Here is a 24,667-nt window from a genome sequence, read left to right on the forward strand (position 1 = left end):
ATTGACGCTACAAAGCAATGGAAGAAAAATTGTTTAAAAAATGTTTTGCTGACATACGACTACAATAACATCTTCAATGCTGATGAACCTGGACTCTTTTTTTTTAAAATTTCTACCAGATGAAACACTTGCATTTAAAGGCGAGAAATGTGGTGGGAAAAGGCCAAACAATGGATTACTGTTTCCTTAGTAGCAAACATGTCTGGCACAGAGAAGCTTCCTCTTTTAATCACTGGGAAGGCCCACAAGTCTCAATGCTTTAAAGGTTTGAAGACATTACCAACTATATATCAAGCAAACCAAAAGGCATGGATGACATCACAAATCTACGAAGAATGGATCAGAGACTTAGATCACAAGATGAGTGAGAAGAATAGAAAAATTTTGTTGTTTGTGGATAATTGTATCCCTCGTTGTCAAGTAAATGACCTACGTGCAATCACTATTGAGTACCTACCAGAGGTGGACTGGCCATAAGACTTACCGGGGAAACCCCGGTGGGCCAGAGGCCGTGTAGGCCAGTGTTATTTTAAATATTACACTCTGACCTCCGATACATTATATTTGTTGATTAATATATGAAAACTAAATGCACAAAAATCATAATGAGAAAAATATAGATCTTCTTTATCCACACAGTAATATATTAGTGAAATTGTTTGGAAATGTTTTATTTGCCTGTATAGTAGCCGCATCAGCACTGTTAGAGTTTGTTGAATAAAAGCAGCACCAGGTTGCTGCTACGGCTACTATACATATTCATACAAAGTAGTTGTTGTTTGTTATTTGGTTTTTAGGAGCATTAGCAACTAAGGCCATATTGCTCCGGGATATGCGGTGGTCATTCCCTGACCTTTCCGCATTCTCCGTATTTGGTGGTGACGGGCTCGAACCCCGGTCTAATCAAGAAGCGTGTGCTATGCACTGCTGCTCCTTCCCACCTGGCTACGGAGGCGCCATACAAGGTAGTGCGACTGTAGCTGCTGTGGTGTGGTTATGACAAGCACAACTTCTTGTTACAGTATGTGGGGGAGGTGGTTGTATAGGTTTTACAGACACCACTGAATTGCGGAATGTTAATCCCTTTAGCTCTTAATTCGTGTTAATTGGACCACCCATGGATTCGAGAATTTATATAAGCTTAGACCCGAAAATCCTAAAATTTAGATCAATTTAGCAGTTGATGTGTAAAGTTAGGGTGATACATAAGAGTGAACACATTGAAATAAATATAGGTACATATCTTTATATCTTTGGAAGTAGTGTTGTAGTTTAGTGAATTCTGATTCTGTTGCAAATTTAAATACAGTATTATATTAATGTTTCATTATCCACTGTGACTGTGGCATACATTTACTTTATTGAAAGCTTGTTGATTTCTCACTCTTAAAATATGAATTGATTCATGTTTACTTACTTATTTAATTTTTTATGTTGTATCAATATCATTATCAGTTATATTACTCTTAAGCTATATTACTATAATCTCTTTTGAATTAAAAATTTAAAATTGTCAATAAACAATGAATTAAATGATGCAGTAATTAAAACAATGAAAATAAGAGTGTTGAAGAAGAATGTCAACAAGATGATTTTTCAATAAAATCAAAATGTAAATCCTGTAAATATTGCATAATTTGTTGCATAAATACAATTTATATAGTATGTCATATAATTATTTATCTGAAGCATATAAAATAATTTTAACTTTGTTTACTACAAAAGCTACAAGTGAGAGATCATTTTCCAAATTAAAGTACATATTAAACTTGTTGTGCAATTCCATGATCCAGACCAAGTTGGAAAGTTTTATTATCATGAATTCCAAAAAAGACATACTAATGAAAATCAAAAGTGAAGATATAATTTCTGCAATTGCAATAAAAGATAAATTACTAAGAAATATTTTGCCGTAAATTTTTAAACTAAAGTAACAGAACATATTTTTTTCCCTATTATATTTTATAAATAATTTATAAAATTAATTTTATTAATTATTATTTTATAAATAATATATCAACCTATCTGCAAATTATTATACCTACTTCATTTAAATGTGATTTGTGTGATTTACATTTGTGATTAGATTTACATTATATAAACACACACACACACACACACACACACACACACACACACACACACACACACACACACACACACACACACACACACACACACAGGGTGTCTGGAAAAAGTCTGTAACCAATGGGATTTACATTACATATGCCAACTCTTATTTACAATATGTGTTCAACATATTGTAAATGAGAACATATTGAACCCTGACAATCCATGCATTTTCTGATGTACCATGTTTGTTTGGATTCTTCTTAGCATATTGGGATCGACAGTAGCAGAAGCCTTGGTAATTCTCTTGGTAACCTATCTGTGATTTTTACAGCATACATGTGCCTTCAAGAATCCCCAAAATGCAAAGTCCAGCAGGTTAAGGTCAGGTGATCGTGGTGCCACTGGTCCTCTCCTCCCAATCCATCAATGACGCACTCCAATTGCGTAATGCGGAGGTCAGATGATGCAGGATTTGAAGTTTGTACAGATGAAACTTTTCTTTTTTCAGAATGTCATGCACCGTGTTCTTGGCTACTCCGATTTCAGCACTGACCCGTCTGACGGATTTCTGTAGGCTGGCATGAAACTTAGAAATCACTCCAATTCAAGTTTCACTTTTTTTTTTTTTTTTTTTTTTTATGAAAACCCCAAACACGAACGGTATCAAAACCTATAGTACTTAGTACCGTGCATGGGTTGAAGGAGAAGTATGGGGGGAGGGGAATGCCGGAAACTTTGCTCTAGAGACTAAACATGGGTTTCACCACTTCAAGCCTCCAATAAGCAAAGTGGTGGTATTTCACCGGTTGATGAAAGTCATCTACCACCTTACAGAAGGGCAACCATACCGAGGCTTGTCAGCAACAGATAGTCTCTTTAAATTTCTTCACTAGTTTCCCAGTTGTGCTGTGTGTTATTGGATTCCTTTCAGGACGTCTAGCATTAAACTTGTCTGCCACTTCCCTCTGGGTCCATCCCCGACAATCACTAAGGACTATCTCCACCCTTTAATGCCATTTTTCACCTGTAAAGAAAAACATATTTTTACCATTGGTTCCAGACTTTTTGGACACCCTGTATCAAAATAAGCTTTATCTTTATGGTTGTGAAGCTGTCACTACCATTTATTTATGTTAAGTATTGTTTATAAATGAAAAAATATTTTTTCTTATAAAATAATTGTGATATATATTTAAAATTCATTAAAAAATTAATGATAGACAATTACTCTAGTTATTTGTACTCTCTCACACACACACACACACACACACACACACACACACACACACACACACACACACACACACACACACACACACACACACACACACACACACACACACAATATGGCCCTAAACACTAGTATGAAGCCACTACAGGTTTTCCCCAGTAAGAATTTTTGACCCAGTCTGCCTCTGGTACCTACCACCAAATATAATGCCATTTCTTCAGCCACTTGATCAAGATGTAATTCATTGTTTTAAGAAAGACTACCGAAGAATGCCATTAAACAAAATTGTGCTATATCTTGAAAGCAAAATTCAATGCGAAATGAACATCCTGCAGGCAATGTATTTATGTGTTTCAGCATGGGATGAATCGATGAAAAGTGATTGCTAACTGCTTCAAACATGCAGGATTTACTGCCTTGAATAATAAATAATTTTTCTGTTTATACTCTGGGGCAACCTCATATTCAGAGGAGTTCACAAGATAGAGAGAATACAAGAAATAGCATCGTATTTAGCGGTCACAGGCTTGAACCCGGGTCACTCAAGGCACGTGTACTTATGCACATGACCACTTGGCTATGCTGGCATGTGAAGTTTTGCATGCTTCTTCCTCTATTAATTGCACAGAACAGTGATAATAGGAAAGAAATATTTGAGCATGTGCATCATCACCTAAACTTAAGCTTCAAATATTATGCAGAAGTGTATGTGGACATTGAATGTTTCAGTATATTAATGAATGAAGAGGAACTCATTGCAGATGTAATGGAATCTTCTGAAATTTGTAGTGATGAAGATGAGGAACTTACTGTAGTTGAATAAGAAGTTTCAGTGAAAGATGCTTATCAAGGATTAGAACTTGTACATCAGTTTTTTTCAAGTGCAGCCTAACTGTGAAAGTGAAATAACTGCTATCCTTCATAATTCTCTTTTAAAACATGCTCTACCATTGAAACGGTGTGTTTTGACAAATTATTTTAAAGTATGAAACAATTCTCCTGTTAGATCTTGATAGGTATGTAGCCTATGTAGCAAAATTTATAATTTAATTGTAACCTTCAGCACTCTACAATCAATGCAATAATAATTTTCTTGTTTAATACTATAGTACATATTATAAATAAGATTATACTATATTGTATTACTAGAATTACATTAAATGTTCAAGCTTTTACTTGTTTTGTTCCTGATTTGATGAACAATTGATATAACATCCTTCTGATAACTGTTTTTCTCTTTTCCCTGGGAGGAATGAGAAAACAGTTATATAGAGCTTCCACTGTATTTATTAATGCTTCAAAATTAAGTTTATAAGCTGTTTTTCTGCCAGGTGGAAATGTATTCCCATCAATCCTTTACTTCATACTGTTGACTTAAAAGAAACAGGGATGTCCAACTTCCTGAGTAATAAAATATCATGATTTTGATTGGAATGCCTTTGGTGATCTTAAGGTATTATTCACTGATCTGCAGGGAGGTTTCACAAGGTACTGTTGTTTTTTGTGTTTGTGGGATAATTATGCAACAGAAAAACATATTGTGTAGCAGTGGCAAAAGAAGGAGGAATTTTTATCAAGAATAATATAAAATCTGCTCCACTGGTTGAACCAAAAAATGTTCTACTTTCACCTTTGTTACAAACCTTGGATTAATGAAGAATTTTTGTTAAGGCTCTAGATAAAGGAGGAAGTGCATTCTGCTACCTATGGAATTGTTTCCCATTTTAACAGATGCAAAACTAAAAGAAGGAATTTTAATTGGGCCTCAAAGATGATGTATTTGTAACAAAACTGCAGGCTATTGAACTAGCAGCTTGGTGATCATTTGAAGCAGTTGTGCATGGATTTCTTGGAAGAAGGAAGAAGATAATTATGAATCTCTGGTCAACTTTACTGCAATGTTATAAAGATATGGGCTGCTGAATGATGAGGACAGTTCATTTCCATCTCAGTTTTGCAGGTGGTAGTTTTGTTTTTTTTTGAAATTTGGGAGATGTAAGTGATGTTCTACTGGGGGGGAGCAAGGGGGGAGCACTTTCATCAGGACATATCCATGATGGAAAAGTGGTACCAAGGTTGCTGGGATACCAACATGATGGGAGATTACTGGTTTCTTAAGAGTGAAAGCAAAATGGACTATAAGAAAAACTCTCTGAGTGGCAAACATTTCCAACCAAGTAGAATGTATGTAGTGCATTTTATGTTTGATTGAAGTATTTTAAAATGAATGACTCATTAAAATAGCATCTATTTTCAGCATATATCTTTCAGTGGAAATGTAATAGAGACATAATTTTGGCATTTCTGGAATCATGGATCAATTTCCTTTAGAATCTGCAACTTTTGTTTTGGAGGTACAAAAAAATTTTTTTTGTTCATTGGTGTTGCAAGCTCCTCTAACCCTCTCTCATGTACTTGGTGACAAAGCAAACCTAAGTGAACTCTTTATATATATTTAACATCTAGGAATAATAAACACACTCTGATATATCCATCCTAAATCATTAAAACGAACATAATGACACTGACAGACACATATTGGCCACAGTTGCCCTTGTGTCGTGAAACTTTCATACCAACAACAACAATAGTGTTATCATAATGTACAAACATAACTTCCTCATTTAAACAGCATAACCTTTAGTGAACACAAAATTAAATTTTACTTTTACTCCATATGTTTCACTCCCCTTTTTATATCCTTATTTTCGAAACATTTGAGATGCTAACAGACAGAGTGCCACTAACCAAGCTGCAGTTTAAACAATAAACACACTTTGCTGTTTGAAGATATAAAGCAATGGATGCAAAGTGAAGTGTTATGAACAAAATGAATAAGCTTATTATTTATAATAAATACAATTCAAGTTATCAAATACAATTAATGCTAATAGGATTACATAACATAGAACTAGAAACATTGACAAAGATAAGTACACACTGAAAGATTAACAAAATAATAAAAGCATAAATGTGAGTTCAACAGTTCTGATTAATGATATTGTTAACAAAGTAAATTTTGCTTTAGTTTTAGGGTCGATGAAAATTGTGACAACAGCACTGGTAAATGAAGCTAGATGATAAATAATTCTAGTAATTTACAAGGTTTAAGAATAGAATATCCTGCAATCTTCCACTTCACTCGCACCATATTGGGTAACTAATGGGCCATGTCTTTTGTCTGTACAATGTGTATTCACAGGCTAATATGCATGCTGTGCTGGTGAAAATCTCTGCTCGAGATTGGCTGATAGCTCCAATTGTGAAGAAGTCTAAAGAATTCCTCCAGTTGCAGACAGAAATCAAAACAAGTAGCAGACCTCAATGTACAGTAGACTGTTGAAATAATGTCACCGCAAATAACGGAATATTCAAGCTAACGGTACATTGAGATCAGATATTTACATTCAGCACAGATGTCCTGCAGTGCTGAAAAAAGAAAATGCCAAGTCACGTGATTACTGTATTTGTTTATGTTTGCCATTTTAAAAGTGAATTCTGTACTGATCTCACGGATTGTACAGCAGTTTATTTAAAATTAAAAACCCCCTCGCTATGGCTCCTAAAGTTAATAAACCTCATCCAGAGAAGAAAAGAACAACATTAAAGTTTAGTGACAAACTTGATATAATCCAAACTATTACATTATAGTTACCCGGAGAGTCAATTCATATATCCATGTGTACCGTATCTGTAAATTGTGTGTTCTCTGGTTGATTTGCCTGTTTTACTGGACAAAAAAAAACCCTTTCTGGGATAAAAAAACTTTGCTATCTACACTTGAGACAAACTAACTCATCCATGGAGTGAAAAAAGTGTGGGGAGGCCGGTGACAATATCATTGTGCTACCTGTGCAGACTAAACTTGATATAATAAAGAAAATAGAATGGGGCATAAGTAGAAGTGCACTTAAAAAACAATGTTTATGTTTTTTAAGTGCACTCCTACTTATGCCCCGTTCTATTTTCTTTATTATAATAACTTGAATATTTATTGAATATTATTATAACTTGAATCCTTCTAGGATTCAAGGTGCTATTATTGTGAAAGTCTAATGTATTGGGTTGACTAAGCAGCCATGGGGCAGGTAGCAACAAACAGCTAAACTGTTTTCATTTCTGATGGAAATAAACATTTTTATTCACCATTCTCTAATCATTATGACCATCTTAGATTCTATTTGAATGGTCATGTAGAGGAAAACTAAAACACATTAAACTCTCTTTTATCATAGTATTCTTTTCATTTGTTTTTATTGCTGTTACTCTATGATGCTTATTTGTTATCTGATGTTTTGAGGTTATAACTAGATTATTGTAATGTATTTTGTAGGGTGTGTTGACATATGGGAATCAAAAGTACTTAATGTAGGCTGTGGAGCACATTTCCACATTCCAACTGTAGATGTTGGCTGGGAATTCATAACCAACTACATACCTAAAAATGCTGCAGTCTATTTAGCTGACAATAAGGTATCTGATATTGAATTAAGGATGACCCAAGAGAGTCGTGGGAAAAACAGTGATCCAGTCAAGAACTATGTCGTGCCAAGAGCCCTTCCATGTCATGTATATAGTGATGTTGATTTTTCTACAAAAGAATCAGTTTTAGTGATAGGAGGCGAGACAGATGGTGTGAGTAGTCAATCAGAAAATTTAGCCTGCACTTGTGGTGGTAGTCGAATCCTTGTGCCTATACAAGATGATGTTGAGAGCTTGAATTCTGCCATGGCAGCAACAATTATTATATTTGAAATGAAACGACAGTATATGTTGAAAAGGCCAAAAAATCAAGTTATAAAGGATAAATGTTAAAAATGAAAATTTTCTATTAAATTTTATGGGTATCAAATATGTTCTACTGACATATTTTTCAGTGTGAAATTTAATTTTTTGGTTGTTTATACAGTCCATTTTAGTCATCCCTCAATTCACTGTTTTAATTCCATATTATTCTATTTTATGTTAGATCTTTAGCTCTAGCCTGAGTAAGCCCTTTTCTCTAATCCTTGCTTAATACCATTGATTCACCTTCCTCTTTGTTTACCTTGAGCCTGTTACCATAATTTTTGCTTTAAGTATCCTTTTAGCTAATCTTCCTTTTTCCCATTCTTTGATGCCCATACTGTCTTACATTTGCTTCATTTACTTTTGACTGGATATTTATAACCACCAAGATTTTTCTTTTATTTTTCTTATTTCCTTATTTGTAATATGCCCTGCTGTTAATTAAAATTCTAATTTTTGATTAATTCCTGTATTTCTTCCCCTGCTTCTAGGTATATATGCACACACAACAACCCTTTTGTTGTGAGTGCATATATACACTGTAGTCAAAGCATTATGTCCGCCTACCTAATAGTGTCATCCACAGTTTGTCATTATCAATGAATCCTGTGGATTCATTGAAAAAGGTAATTTTTTTTTTTTTTTTTTACCCAGTCATCAATGGTCCAGTGATGCTGTTCAGAGCCGACCGGGCTAGCCAGGTGGGTAAAGTGCCTGCCTGGCAACCCAAAGTCGCGGGTTCGAATCCTGCCTCGGGCTTGGATCAGAGTACTGCAAAAACCTTGGGAGGTGCATTATGACCACAGAAGCCGATGCGCCAACAACTACCAAAAAAAAAAAAAAAAAAAAAAAAAGATGCTGTTCAGATGCAAACTTTAGACATCATTGGCAATGGGTGGCCGTAAGCATGGGTGTTTTTGACCAGGTGCCTACTCTGGCAACCCATACAGAGGAATGTTCATTGGATTGTGGCCTTGACTACAGCATGCCACAAACAGCCCACAAAATTCACAGTTTCTGTAATATTACTATCCTTCAATTGGTACCCAACGATCATCCCATTTTCAAAGTCTGTCAGATCATATCCCTTTCCCATGTCGATCAAGTACTTTGTATGGACTGCATGTCATGAACCTGCAGTATCACATTTACTGGTTTTTGCTGTGACACATATGCCAGCAGGTGGGGAGGGAGACTGATTGCTAAAACTCGGGGGTGATCATAATGTTTTGGCCGGACAGTGTGTGTGTGTGTGCGCACACACACATTCATTTATATATATTTCACAAAATAGGAATAAATGAATGAAAGTAATATGTGAAGGCAAACTGCAGGGAAAAAACATTAAATACTGCATAGTTATGGAGATGTGTAAAGGAGGGGACCTATATCACTAGAATATGCAAATATTAAGATGGAATGAATAATATGGCCAAGAAATAGTAGAAATAAAATAAGGGTGTAGTATAAAAAACTGTAAAATAATAGAATTTAGGTGTAAAAGGATAAGAGCCAAAATATTAAAAACCTAAAGTGATAAATTTAGAACTTACTGGCTAAAATCCAAGAGTGTGAAATATCACAAAATTAATGGTATGACTACACACTTTTGACTTTTGCTCTTTTCTTTCTAAATTCTATTATATGATGCTTTTCCATACTGTAGGCCTGTTTCCACTGTTGTAGTTACTGTGTTAAGTGATTGGCAAAATTTGGTGCTGTGAGTGCTAAAAATGTTATTGGAAGTGTTGGCTAAAGTTGCTTTTCTTATGTGGCATTAAACAAACAGTTTGCTACATAGTGCACTGATCTTGTATTGTCCTTCACTGACCTTCACTATGAATTGCCTTGACATCACACTACTCTAAAATAAAATGCATTACTCCAGTGTAGAAGTTTATTGCTGTTTTATTTAGTGTTTCCCATTGCCCAGACTTGAGTTTCGACTCTGTTTGGAGTCCAATTGGTAAGCAGGTAGGTAATGTAAAGAAGACCTTAGCAACCCAGTGACAAGAACTAATACGAGAGGTTGCACAAAAATAAAATTAAGTTAATTAAGTTGTGGTTGTCCATTTATTTATTTATGTTTCTTATGGCTGGCTATATGTCAATTGTGGTTGTTTAGCCATATATATTTTATTTTTTTATTATTTTTTCTTATAATTGACTTCCATCCTACTGAAATCCCGGGCAGACACAAACCACAACTCTGACTGCAATTTTCAGGAGATTCAAATTCTAGGGTGGGTGTGTACAGCAGTAAGTTAGGAGCATAAAGACCACACCAAATTTTAATAAAAATAAATTTTAATAAGACCCATATAAAAAGAAATTACATACATATTGAGGGCTTAGTGTCAGACAACGTTAACTAAAAAATTGCATTTTTGTTTTGAGACAACTTTAGTTTAACTTTATACAAATAACAATGCATATCATTTCATAGAAATGTATTTCTCTGGTAGTTTACAAGTTAGCTATAAATACATTTTCAGTAAACCAAGAAAATTTCAAATGACTTTTTCTTGGTTAATTACAAAAATGTTTACTACAAAATGATTTTGTAGTTAACGTTATCTGACACACCTTCGATATAAATAAATATATATATATATATATACACAGATTCCGAATTGCATTTACTTATAGGAACTATAATACAAGAAATTTCACTATCTCACACACACACATATCAACTATTTTCAAATATTTTTGGTTGCAGGTTCAAATCCCGCCTCAGGCTTGGATGAGAGTAAATGCAAAAACTTTGGGAGGTGCATTATGGCCACAGAAGCCAATGCGCCAACAACTAACAAAAAAAAATCATATATTTCCTTATATATATATATATATAATTTACAGTGGTTAACACATTTTTTATTTTTTTTCCCTTATTGGTAATCCCTCACTAGTCAATAATTCCAATTATTATTTATGTAGTGGTTCTTCTCTTCCTTTACAGAACTGCAATAGCCAATGCTCTTTGGGGAAACATTCTCTAACATCTCTGCAACATCTTCGTATTCCCCAGAGTTCCTGGTCCTGAAATATAAAATCGAAAAAGATGCACTTAACTTTAAATCTAAGAGCATTTATCCCTACAACGGGGATTTCACTATTCAGGAACTGAAAAGAGCCCTTGCTCTTTCCAAAGCGAGTGCCGTTGGACCAGATGGCATCCATTATGAAATGATTAAATATCTTTCACCAAAATCTGTGGATTGTCTGCTCCTTCTGTATAACAGAATCTTTACTGAAGGGCAGTTTCCGGACTCCTGGCGAAAGGCAATCGTTCTTGCCTTTCCTAAGCCAGGAAAGGATCCAAAAGTCACCACCAATTATCGTCCTATTGCTCTGACTAGCTGTCTGTGCAAAATCCTGGAGAGAATGGTTAATTCTCGTATAATTTGGTATCTCGAAACAAATGAACTTCTCTCCAACATCCAGTGCGGCTTCCGAAGGAACCGGTCCACTTTGGACCATCTTATTAGATTGGAAGCATCCATCCGGGATGCTTTCCTAAAACGCGAACACTTGGTGTCGGTGTTCTTTGACATGGAGAAAGCGCATGACACAACTTGGAGATTTGGCATCTTAAAAGATCTGCATAGCCTTGGCCTTAGGGGGCAACTCCCCATTTTTATTAAAAACTTTTTAGCCAATCGATCTTTCCAAGTTCGTGTGGGATCCTCACTCTCTCGTTCCTTCAGCCAAGAGGAGGGAGTACCACAAGGATCAGTATTAAGTGTCACGCTTTTTGCCCTCAAAGTCAATTCCATCACAGAACAACTTCCTCCAACTGTAAACTGTGCCCTCTATGTTGATGACTTTAGCATATTTTGTCAGTCATGCAACATGAGGGTTATTGAAAGACAACTGCAGAAAGCTATTGATCGCCTCAACTCCTGGGCTCTTGCTAATGGCTTCAGGTTCTCGCCGGAGAAGACCGTTTGCATACACTTTTGTCGTAAGCGTAATCTTCATCCTGAACCTGAATTAAAGCTTGGACAAAATGCAATTCCAGTAGCAGCGGACACAAAATTCTTGGGACTCGTATTCGATAAAAAGCTGACCTTTCTGGATCACATCCGTCAACACCGCACAAAGTGCACAAGAGGGCTGAATATTCTGCGCTCTCTTTCCTCAAAATCTTGGGGTGCGGATCGATGCACCCTACTACGCATCTATCATGCACTTGTACGATCCAGACTGGATTACGGGTCCCTGGTATACAATTCAGCCAGAGACAGTGTACTTCGATGGCTGGATCCTGTCCATCATCAGGCTCTCCGTATCGCTACTGGAGCTTTTCGAACATCTCCCGTCCAGAGTTTATACGTCAAAGCAAACAAACCACCATTATCACTTCGACGTAAGCAGTTGTCTCTAAAGTACGCCTTAAAACTGAAATCCCTGCCAGACCATCCTACGTGGCCATTCGTTTTTGAGCCACGACGGGAAAATTTGTACAACACCCGTAAGACTGCCAATCGTCCTTTTGGTATTCGTCTCCAAGAACTTAATATTAAGGTAGACAAGGTTGCCCAAACACCAAAGCAACCCCTTCCACCCTGGCATGCTCGTGTTCCAACATGTGACTTGTCCCCCAGAAATTGGGGAAAGTCGGACACTCCATCGTCTGTCTACCTGCAGCTTTATTCAGCACACCGAGCTGAACATTCTGACTTCGCACCAGTTTACACAGATGGCTCGAAGTCGGAATCATATGTGGGATCTGCTGCTGTCTTTACAGACAGCACTACATCGGAGCAGATTCCCTCTGAATGCAGTATATTTACTGCAGAGCTGCATGCTATAGAGTTAGCCTTGGATCACATTAGTGAATGCCAATACCAACGGTTCATTTTATACTCCGATTCTCTCAGCGTGTTACAGGCTTTAATATCTGTAAGATATAATCCTCATCCAGTTCTGTCTAGTATTCAGCAGAAGATTCACTTCCTCCTTGGACGTGAATATGATATCTGCTTCTGCTGGATTCCCAGCCACATTGGGATTAGGGGAAATGATTTGGCTGACGCCGCAGCCAAATCAGCAATTCCCAATAATAACCGCTGCCTGTCAGTCCCCTATACAGACTACAGGCAAATAATACACAAAAAGATATATTCCCAATGGCAGGATTCGTGGAATAGACAGACTGCGAATAAATTATATCGTATAAAGCCTGTTATTGAACCGTGGCAGTCTAGTCTGCGCAGGAATCGTAAGGAGGAAGTTGTTCTTGCCCGGACCTGCATAGGACACAGTCATTTAACTCATTCGTTTTTGCTGAGGGCTGATGACCCTCCTATGTGTGAGTCGTGTGGCACAATTTTAACAATCAGACACCTTTTAATTGACTGTCCAGATTTTAGCAGCACCCGTTTTACCGCTTTTAATCATCTGACTGAGCCTTATACACTCAGTCAGATTTTATCCGACAATGACAATGTGTCTGCGATTTTTAGCTTTTTGAAAGCAATAAAGGTTTTTAATCGTATTTAAAATTTATATGTTGTTGTTATCTCTTTTATTGATTTATCTTTTTTATATATTTATTTTTAGATCTGCACATGGTGGCCTAATTAATTAGATCACTGAGATGTTAAATTTTTACCTGGTCTTGGCGCATTATAGCCCTAGCTGCTAATGCGCCAATAAAATCGAAATCAAATCAAAATCAAACCTTTACAGATTTCACACATATCACCTTACATTGGTAGGGTCTTACTACAAACTTACCCACAAGCATATTTGTTACTTCCCTTTTCTTGTAAAGGGCAGGATTCTCCTTTTTTCTCAAGGTTTTTCAATAAAATAATTTCTCTTTTCCCACATTACCTAGATTCTGTTATAATATTATAACATTATTAACAGATAAAATTTATCTGTTAACACATTATCTATAATATACAGGGTTGTTAAAATTAAAGTATTCCTATGTAGAGGGCTCTGGAGCGAGTTCTAAGGCTCGTACTGAAGAGAAATTTGGACAACAGGTAGAATAAATAATGCACTCACCATTTATTGGGGAAAAAAAAATATTTGTTACAAAATTTGTCACTATATGGCACTATGGCAATACAAATCACTTTAACAGTGCTACAGTTGTTCAATGTGTCCTCCATTTTGTAAAACAATAGTTTCCATTTGAAGAACAGCATTTTCTACACCAGGACGTAACATGTCAACTGGAATGGCTAGCACGTGATGTCTAATGCTGTCTTTTAGATCTGCAAGAGTTTGACATCCTTTCTAATACACCTGGTTCTTCAAAAAATTCCACAACCAGAAGTCGCATGGGGTGAGGTCCTGTGATCAGGGTGGCCAAGATGTCTGGAAACAATGGCTGATGACCCATTCGTCTGTAAAGTGTTGCCTAAGCAATCTTTGGACACAATGGTGGATGTGGGGTGGTGTATCATCTTGCATGAATATAGCAAATGTGGCATGAATATTGGAAAATTTCGCAATACCAGAGCTGCAACAACCACGTTGCAGCTGTGGTATTGCGAAATTTGCCAACATTTTATAATTATAATTATTATTATTATTAATAGCCATACGGTGCAAGGAAGCCTGAGGCTTATGCTGCACCAGGGGAAAAAAAAAAAAAAAAAAAAATTCCCAAGTTACCCTGAGAGAGAGAGAGAGAGAGAGAGAGAGAGAGAGTCAAAAGTAGAAGGGAATCACCAAGAAAATGAAGAATGATGATATCCAGCTCAGGACCCTGGGTGTGCCAAGCCCATACTCACCAGATGTGAGCCCCCGGGGTCCTATATCGCTGTCCAGTGACGGAACAGGTACGGGGTCCAATTTGGTGCTACCTGTTCAAAAAAATAAGGCCCAATCATGATTGTGGCCATAAATCCACACCACACTGTCACTTTTGGAGAATGCAACGGGACCTCGTGGATAACTCGAGGGTTTTCTGTTGCCCAAATGCGACAGTTGTGTGTATTCACTTGACCATTTAAGCAGAAGTAGGCTTCATCACTCCAAAGGATGTTCCATGGCCAAGTGATATCCACTGTCATTCGCGCCAGAAACTGAAGTACGCATGTGAAATGAATATCTGCATCACCGTGCTTTAGCATGTCATCTTGTAAGGATAGTACAGCAACACCTGGTGCATTACTAGCCTTACAGTGGAATATGGCACGTCCGCTTCACGAGAAACAGCTGGCACACTTGTGCTACCACATGGAGATTGACTTGATAAATCCACAACAGCTATAGCCACATCTTCAACACGAGAAGAGTTTACTCGTTTTCAACCTCTACCTGGTCGAACACCAAGATGTCCTTATGCTTCAAATTTCGCAATCATTTTTCAGATAGCACAAACAGTCATAGGTCCATGCCTTTTTATGCACTTCTGACACCGGAATTCTCTGATAGCCGCAGCTGCATTGTTGCTGTTCTGATAGTAGAGCTTCACTAATAGCGCCTTTTCCTGCAACGTTGTTGGCATTGCTGCTGTAGTGCAGGCAAACATTTACTGTATGATTTTGAAGACTCTGCTTTGCTTTTATACAGTAGAGTTGAGTAGTGGCACTGCGGCAATAACTTAGTTATGCGAATAACGTACAAACTTACAGTTATGCAAATAATGTAAGTTATTTGCATAATCGTAACTAAGATAGTTAAAGTGACAAATTTTGTAACTAATTTTTTTTTTTTCAATAAATGGCGAGCGTATTCTTTATTGTGCCTGTTGTCCAAATTTCTCTCCAGTATGAGTCTTAGAACTCGCTCCAGAGCCCTCTACATAGGGATACTTTAATTTTAACAACCCTGTATATATGTTACCATGTGCTCTTTCTACTACGGCTATAATTAATGTTATTATTAATTCCTTTTCTTTCTTTATTTATTTCCCTTCTCCTCTACCCTTTTAAGTATCCCACATCATTCCATGGTCTTTAACTTAATCTATATGCCTAACTTAACAATGGTACATTACAAAAAAATTTTATTTGAAAGAAAATACCAGTATCTTACAGAGTTAGGCTTAAAAGTATAAGTTCAGGGTTCAATAAAACTGGAACACATTCTGAAATGGACAGCTACTTCCAATTCCTTTTCACTCTTTCTCTTGGGTTCCTATATCAACTCTGGCAGACAGGCTTCCCACATCCATTTCCAAATTTTTCCTGGTGGTCTCTGTCTTCTGGTGCTCTTGGACTGGACACTCTTTCCACTTAGATTTCTTGATTCACACATCTGCATACCTGGCTCATTCTTGGCAGGACTGGATCTAGACATGTGCAGCTTCCTACACGAATTATTCTTTAGAAATGCAGCGTGCAGTTATATTACTAGACTCACGATCAACTGACTACTGGGCACCCTCCACATAGATTTCTCGATTCACACACCTGCATACCTGGCAGGACCAGATCTAGACACGTGCAGCTTCCTACATGGATTAATCTTCAGAAATGCAGCATGTTATTATATTACTAGACTTGCTGATCAATGGACTGATGGCTAACTCCAATTTTACTTTAAACTTTAGATCCATGTACCTCCTTACTCGTCTGCACTTTCCAAAAAAAAAAAAAAAAAAAAAAAAAAAACACCTTCAGTCTGCAAATCCTCTTCCCTCACTTTTTTTTCCCCCTTCATCTTAGATCTCTCACAGTTCTATTTCTGAACTCCAAACCTCCAACAACTCGACCTCTCACCCCCCAACTCTTTTCAAACCCTTTTTTTCTCAGAAGTTTGAAACTCCTCCCACTCCTCCTTGGTTGAGACCAAGCCCACTATTACACTTAATTTCTCACTTTCCATTTGCTAGAAACTGTCTCCCTCCTTGTGCAACAAACCGAACCCCTTTCTTGTAATTTCATTTATTTTGTACTCCAATATTACAACCCTTTCATGTATGCCAAGCACTGCCAAAAGTAGCACCTGGTTTTGGCGCATTATAGCCTTAGTTGCTAATGCGCCAATAAAATCTAAACCAAACAAGTCAAAAGTAGCTATTTTCGTGTTTACACTTCCTGTTTTTCTAAATGTCACCTCTTACCTTCTAGTGAAGTTTTTCGATGTGAACGTTAGACTCTCCCATTGTGGCTTACTTCAAAGTGCTTCATAACTCACTCCTATTGTCTCCCGCTCTTAGTAACGCTTTTTCGCTTGTTTGCAATGACCACTCCTTCCCTAGTACGGGCCAGTTTTTCTCAGTAGTACACCCTTTGTACTACTTGTTACTTCTTGTCTCCATTTAACTGCTATTTAATTCACACATTTATAACCTTCCTATTTGTAATCCACTATTTTCAAACCTTAATAATAATTCCGAAATTCTCTCTTCCCTTCATGAATTTATTTCAGATAAAAAAAATATTTTCATATTTTTGTAAGAGTGTACTCTTAAAAAGTTATTGGTGAATGCTGGTGCTACAAGTGCTAAAAACACTAAGTGGTAGCCAAAAAATTCCATATATATTTTGAATACTTCTCATCACTAGGTTGCTAATGTCTTTGCATTGCCTACCTGCTCACTGATGAAACTTCAGATTAATTTAATTTAAATTAATCTGAAGTTTCATCAGTTTGGAAGTTTACATCATTGCCAACACTAAAAAAAAGGAAAAGCTGTGGCTTCTGCAGAAAAGGTTATGGGCTTCTCTTTTTTGTACATTCAAGGAATGGTTAACCAGTATGTTGTGCCATGTCGTACGACTGTTACGGGACCTTAATACAGAACTGTACTGCACAATTTGCAGGATTACATTCATGCAAATGATCACAACTGCACTCTGTGGACAATGTGAGACCTCACATACTGTCATCGAGTAATTAGCCAGTATTTATGTCAAATGTGTTTCTCATCTGCTCTACAGCCGTGACCTTGCACCCTGAAATTTTTTTTATTCCCAAAGTGAAAGAAGGAGCTGTGAGGAAAGCATTTCCAATCGTCAGAAGAAGTAAAGACATCAGAGGTGATTCTGAAATGCATGTCAAAAAATGGCTTCCACCATGTTTTTGAAGAATGCAGAAATGTTGGAGTAAGTGCATTTCATCAAATGGGGGACTACTTTGAAAGGGACCATCAAAATAAGGATGATTAATAAAGGTATGTTCTGAATTTAAAAAAATTACGATCACTGTTTATTGAACAGCCCTCATATATACAGGCAGACTCCAATTTACATTGTTTAAAGGTAACATCAGTTTTAATTTTAAATTCCAAAATCACTTCTCTTCCCCCTTATCAAGATGTATTATTTATAACAAAATCTCAACAGGGCCTTGCTTGATTTTGGCAACATAATATACTTGACCATCCTTTAAATAATACTAAAGACCTGGTAACATGCAAGTCATTTTCATGTCAATAAATACAATTTTTTGTTGAAACCAATAGACTGCAGTAACAGCTGATCACTAAGTTACAGGAGGAAAATTAAGAACTAAGAAATATAGAACCTTAGAAAAAGAGGGCAGGGGAAACAGTGGATCTTGTTTCAAATCGTAATTTCAGACATCTGTTTGATTTTTATGATAATCTCACCTTATCTTTTGTTTACAAAGCCAAAAACCTTGAAATTCCATAAATAAATAAAAAAATAATAATAAAAAACCCTACATGGCCCTGAATAATATAAGGAAATTCACTCAGGAAAAGGTTAATTGGCTTTCTGCATTCTATTTCTATTCATGATCTTCCACCTTCATTAAAGACTGCATATAAATATGCAAAATTACTAATTATAACAAACTATATCATCCAAGTTTCTTGTGATGACTGACTAACTGGTTAAAATAAATTTATTAAAATAAAAATGATATATACATAAGATAAAAGCATTAAAATACAATAATCACAAATGTTAAAATACAAAGTGTTAAAATATAACGTAAAAGCGTTAAAATACATAGTAGCTTTCGAAGCGAAGTGCCTCTTCGTCAGCTAGTCTGTGAATGGTGTACTTCAGTATATATTGATGGTTACAATAGCACAAGTCAGCTAGGCGCCTCCGTAGCCAGGTGGGAAGGAGCAGCAGTGCGTAGCACACGCTTCTTGATTAGACCGGGGTTCGAGCCCGTCACCACCAAATATGGAGGATGCGGAAAGGTCAGGGAATAACCCCCGCATATTCCTGGAGCAATATGGCTTTAGTTGCTAATACTCCTAAAAACCAAATAACAACAACAAGTCAGCTGCGCATGATCATGTATCAAGAGTCTGGTGTCGGTAGAGCAGAATAAAATTATGTACATGTGATGATCACCAGCGCTCATCACACTGCAATACAGTACATTCTATAATAGGGTGTAAGTGTACTACCCTCGTGCAATTCATAGTACTATTATTGGTGGTTATGTGCAGTGCTTCAAGCCATGAGCGCTGGCGGTAATCACTTGAATAGTTGAAGATTTCAATATCCCGTTGGGGAATCAAGATTGTGCTGCTCAACCCAATAATGCTTGGCGACTGCGGAGCGTTCAAAATTAGCGGTACGTAGAGCCACCTCATGCTCAGAAACCCAATCTTTCAATCTTCTACCAGACACCTACATAACACCACCCATAATCCGGACACGTAATACGGTATACGGAACCACTCCGTAGGAAAGGAGGAACAGGTATTTTCACCTTAGAAATAATATATTATAATTTCCCCCCCGGAAGTTGCCAAAATCCTAACAAGACGTTCCAACATTCCGGGATAATAGGGGATGTAGGTGGTAGAGATAAACTGATTGATGCAAGGTGGGTTAGATTTTGTAACAAATTCGTGAGCCTGAATCTCACATCTATCTAGAACATGAGGTGGATAGCCGCAATTTGAAAGCTCCGCCCGAATTTTAGAAATCTCCAATTGCCTGTCACCAGTCGAATTAGAGTGCATCCAAGCATGGGAGAATAAAGTACGAGCGGTGTTATGTAAATGACCAGGGGCATGCACAGAGCCATAATTGGTAAATTGGCCTGCGTACATTGGTATCCTAAAAATGGAAGTTACTAAATGCAAATCCAAGTTGGACTAACACATCCAAAAAAGGAATAGTATTATCAACCTCTAGTTCAATCGTAAACTGAATGACAAGTGACAGGGAATTGAGATATTGCAGCAGCCCAAATTCTGATCCCCGGGGTACAATTGCAAAAATATCGTCAACATAACGACACCAGAGAAGAGTGATAGGAATAGGTAAATTCAAGAAAATCTGACTCTCAAGTTCCTCCATGGCGATATTGGCCATGATAGGACTAACAGGGGCACCCATAGCCCTGTATTTGATGAAACAGAGAGTCATTGAACATGATCACGCCCCTGTTAAATGCAGATTGAGAGCGGTACAAATATCATCTGTAGAGAGCGAGATTATCTCCCAACATGGCACCCCTGCTCAAAAGACGTCTCGCGCAGGCATATTTGTACCGCTCTTAATCTGTGTTTAACGGGAGGCATGATCATGTTCAATGACTGTTTCACCAAATACAGGGCACAGCTATGGGTGCCCCTTGCGTCAATTTATCTCTACTGCCTACATACCCTGTTATCCCGGCATATCGGAACATCGATTTTACGTCTCCATCATATACGATGTGTGCAACTTCCGGGGAGGAAATTGCAATCTATTATTTCTAAGGTGAAAACACCTGTTACTCCGGAGTGGTTCCGTATACCATATTACGTGTCCGGATTGTTGGTGGTGTTATGTAGGTGAGTCTGGTAGAAGATTGAAAGATCAGGTTTCTGAGCATGAGGTGGGTCTACGAACTGCTAATTTTGAACGTTCTGCAGTTGCCGAGCATTATTGGGTTGAGCAGCACAATCTTGAGCCCCAACGGGATATTGAAATTATTATTATTACTAGCCACATAGTGCAAGGAAGCCTGAGGCTTATGCTGCACTAGCCAAAAAAAAATTTCCAAGTTACCCTGAGAGAGAGAGTCAGAAGGAGATGGGAATCACTAAGAAAGAGAAGAATGATGATATCCAGCTCAGGACCCTGGGTGTGCCAAGCCCATACTCACCAGATGTGATCCCCTGTGGGTATCATTGACTATTCACGTGATTACTGCCAGCGCTCATGGCTTGAAGCACTGCTGTTGTTGTTGTTATTTGGTTTTTAGGAGCATTAGCAACTAAGGCCATATTGCTCCGGGATATGCGGTGGTCATTCCCTGAATGACCTTTCCGCATCCTCCGTATTTGGTGGTGACGGGCTCGAACCCCGGTCTAATCAAGAAGCGTGTGCTACGCACTGCTGCTCCTTCCCACCTGGCTACGGAGGCGCCAGAAGCACTGCATATAGCCACCAATAATAGTACTATAAATCGCACGAGGGGAGTACACTTACACCCTATTATAGAATGTACTGTGTTGCAGTGCGATGAGTGCTGGCGATCATCACGTGTACGTAATTCTGCTCTTCCGACACCAGACTCATGATACATGATCATGCCCAGCTGACTTGTCAATATATACTGAAGTACACCATTCACAGACTAGCTGATGAAGAGGCACTTTGCTTCGAAAGCTACTATGTATTTTAACCCTTTTATTATATTATATTTTATCTTGTTGTATTTTAACACTTTTATCTTATTTTATTTCTGTTTTATCTTATGTATATATCATTTTTATTTTAATAAATTTATTTTAACCAGTTAATCAGTTGTCGTAAGAAACTTGGATGATATAATGCAACCCCGACACACAAGGCCTGTTTTCTAATATAACAAACTAATTTTTGGTTATTTAATCCACACTGTACCTTTGAGATCCATCCAGTTTTTTCCCTTGAGCTTATTTCAAGTATTTAGAATGGCCCCCGGATAGGTTACCAGCCTTTCACGGAGTAAGTCTAGTGGTGGGGCTGCCACCTTATAGCCTCTAGACAGGCTTCAGGTACAGTATTTCCTCTGTATGTGATGGGACAGTTATACCGCTGTGACTCGGTCGCCAGAGCCTCGTCTGGGGAAACGGGTCAGTTCGCCCCGAGAAGGTGAACCACAACAAATTTTGGAGAAAAGAAGAGAATTCAATCTACCAACATTTCTGCACTTTATTGATTATGAAAAAACATATGACAATGTAAACCGGGAAAAACTTTGGCAGATTCTACGTGAAGAAAATATCCCAACCCAACTCCGGAAAGTGATCCAAAGCCTATATAAAAACTCAAAAGTCTGTATAAAATATTCTAATGGCCAACTATAAGACCCAATTAACACCAATAAAGGAGTGAAACAAGGATGCGGACTATCACCAAATTAATTTAATATCTACATCAATAAAATTTTTAAAGAATGGAAACAAACAATTAACAACGGAATACAGTTGCACATCAGGAATAAAATCCAAACTATATTATATGCTGATGATCAAGTAATAATTGCAAAATCCGAAGATGAACTACAGATAGCAGCAATTGAACTTAATAAAATAGGTAAAAAGTACGAGATGAAAATCTCCACCTCAAAAACAAAATCAATGGGATTATGTGGAAAAAACATACAAAGAGTCAAAATTGTTATTGACGATAAAATAATAGAACAAATATCTGACTTCACCTATTTGGGAAATTTAATATCAAATGAAGGGAAAGACATTCACACTAAACTACAAAAATATAATAAAATGAATGGAACGGTTAAACGCCACTTCGGAAAACAAATGACAACTGAAACAAAATTACGACTGCACAACATCACTTCAAAACCAGCCCTCTTCTATAGCTGTGAGACTTGGGTCATAAATAAGAAAGATGCACACAAACTAGAAGCAGCACAAATGAGATTTTTAAGACCATTATTAGGCTTTACAAGACTAGACCACCAAAGAAATTTAGATATCCGCGAGAAATTAAAAGTAGATAACATAGTAAATGGCATAAAACGGTATCAGGAAAAATGGATCAGCCACATAGAATGAATCCAGACCAGATCCCAAAATTAGTCTCTAACTACAAGCCTACAGGCAAGAGAGATGTTGGTCGACCAAGACAATGATGGCGAGATCAAGACCACCTCCAAGAGCTACAATGGAACAGGTCTTAAGAGACCTAAGCTGGACCAAGATGATGATGATGAATCTACACTATAAATTGTTATTCTCTCCCACCCAATAGGCTGCCGTAGCCTAGTGGTCAGGCGCGCAGGTGCATAAGTACACGTGCCTTGAGTGACCGGAGTTCAAGCCTGTGACTACCGAATACGGTGCTGTTTCTTGTATTCTGTCTATCTTGTGAACTCCTCTGACCGTTTGGTCGTCCCGGAGTATAAACAGAAAAATTCTCCCACCCAATGTTTATTGAATTTATTTGGAGATTACTGAAGATCATTCAAGCTACTATTTTAACAGCAGATCGCCATCTGCATGTAATCATAATCCATTTATTAGATTTCCCACACTAACTTTTGCCCCTGTAAGTAGCATTCTTTTATCAAATGCTTCACAACAATTATATAAAGAAATGGTAATAAGATAGATTGCTTCCTCAAATTCTCCCTGCAGATTTTCAGTTTGATGTAAATCCCTTTTTTCCTCTTAAAAAAAAGCCCTAATATTATAAAATTTAATTCTCCTCTAATATTCTAAAATTTAAAAGAGCAGGTGTAAATATCTGATACTTGCATCCCTATTTTACCTAAAATTTGACTGATCCTTATCAAAGTTACATTCAACAATCCTTCTAACCCTCTTCTCTATGATGATTGCACAGATTTTATTTTTTAAAATTAATATCCTGGTAAACTAAACAGTGAAATTCCTTTATAATTTTGACATTCACCATAATTTCCCTTTTTAAAGTTTTGCTTTCATCTTCTGAAACTTGTCTTTCAGAAAACAACCTCTAAATAATGTTACAACCACCATATATCCCTTCCAGCAGTTTAGGTATAATTTCTTTATCCATATTTGATATTTTACTATCTTTTCTACTTCAATAATAGATACTAGTAGGCTTTGCCCCTCCCCCCCATGCATCCTTTTCTACGTAAAATGTAGAGGTATACGGAGTAAGTCAAATCTTTTCTACGTAAAAGACATGTCTGTCGAAACGCACTGGTCAATATCTAATCAGGAAATGACCTATGTAATAATTTACCGGTGCACTTGTAGTGCATAACATTCTCAAGGCCGAATAAATGTCACGGTAAATCTGAACAGTGTACACCCTCCAACATGGCGGCAAGCAAAACAGTGGGAAAGCAGTGATTGGCAGATGTCACTGCTTTCCCCACCCATCCTAGGTTGATATGCCTAGGGTCTTTTCCCCCACATTTGCTGCTGTTTTTAAATCGGGAACTCGTTTTCCCATTTTAAAACAGCGGGATGAAGGGATAAACACCCTACCTAAGCTAAGCCCCCTCCTCGACGACACAAAACAATCAGAAAAGGGAGGTGCCTTCACCTGTCAATTATCACCATCTTCCTCGCTTTCATCGAGCTACCTGCCGGTGTATACTGTCCTGGACTTCAGCCAATATCACTATGTAATTATTTACCTGCGTTTACATAGGTCACTTACGAAAAGGCCTTTTGCTTTGGGTTCCATAATACATGAAGAATGTCGTTACATCGCAAAGAGCAGGACTAAA

At 37.3% G+C, this 24,667-nt stretch overlaps 1 protein-coding gene across 1 annotated transcript in view; it reads left to right on the forward strand.

The window, feature by feature from the left end:
• LOC150086014 (uncharacterized) overlaps positions 1-8,138 on the forward strand; it is an 84,399-nt gene extending 76,261 nt beyond the window's left edge. Inside the window, exon 8 of the mRNA XM_090374771.1 lies at positions 7,638-8,138. Coding sequence (XP_090230897.1) covers positions 7,638-8,119 — 482 coding nt within the window. The 3' untranslated portion in view covers positions 8,120-8,138. The remainder of the gene's footprint in view (positions 1-7,637) is intronic.
• The last annotated feature ends 16,529 nt before the right edge of the window (positions 8,139-24,667 follow it).

This window comes from Mastigoproctus giganteus, chromosome 5 (assembly GCF_048544385.1).
Source record: "Mastigoproctus giganteus isolate SK-2022 chromosome 5, ASM4854438v1, whole genome shotgun sequence".
Lineage (NCBI taxonomy): Eukaryota > Metazoa > Arthropoda > Arachnida > Uropygi > Thelyphonidae > Mastigoproctus > Mastigoproctus giganteus.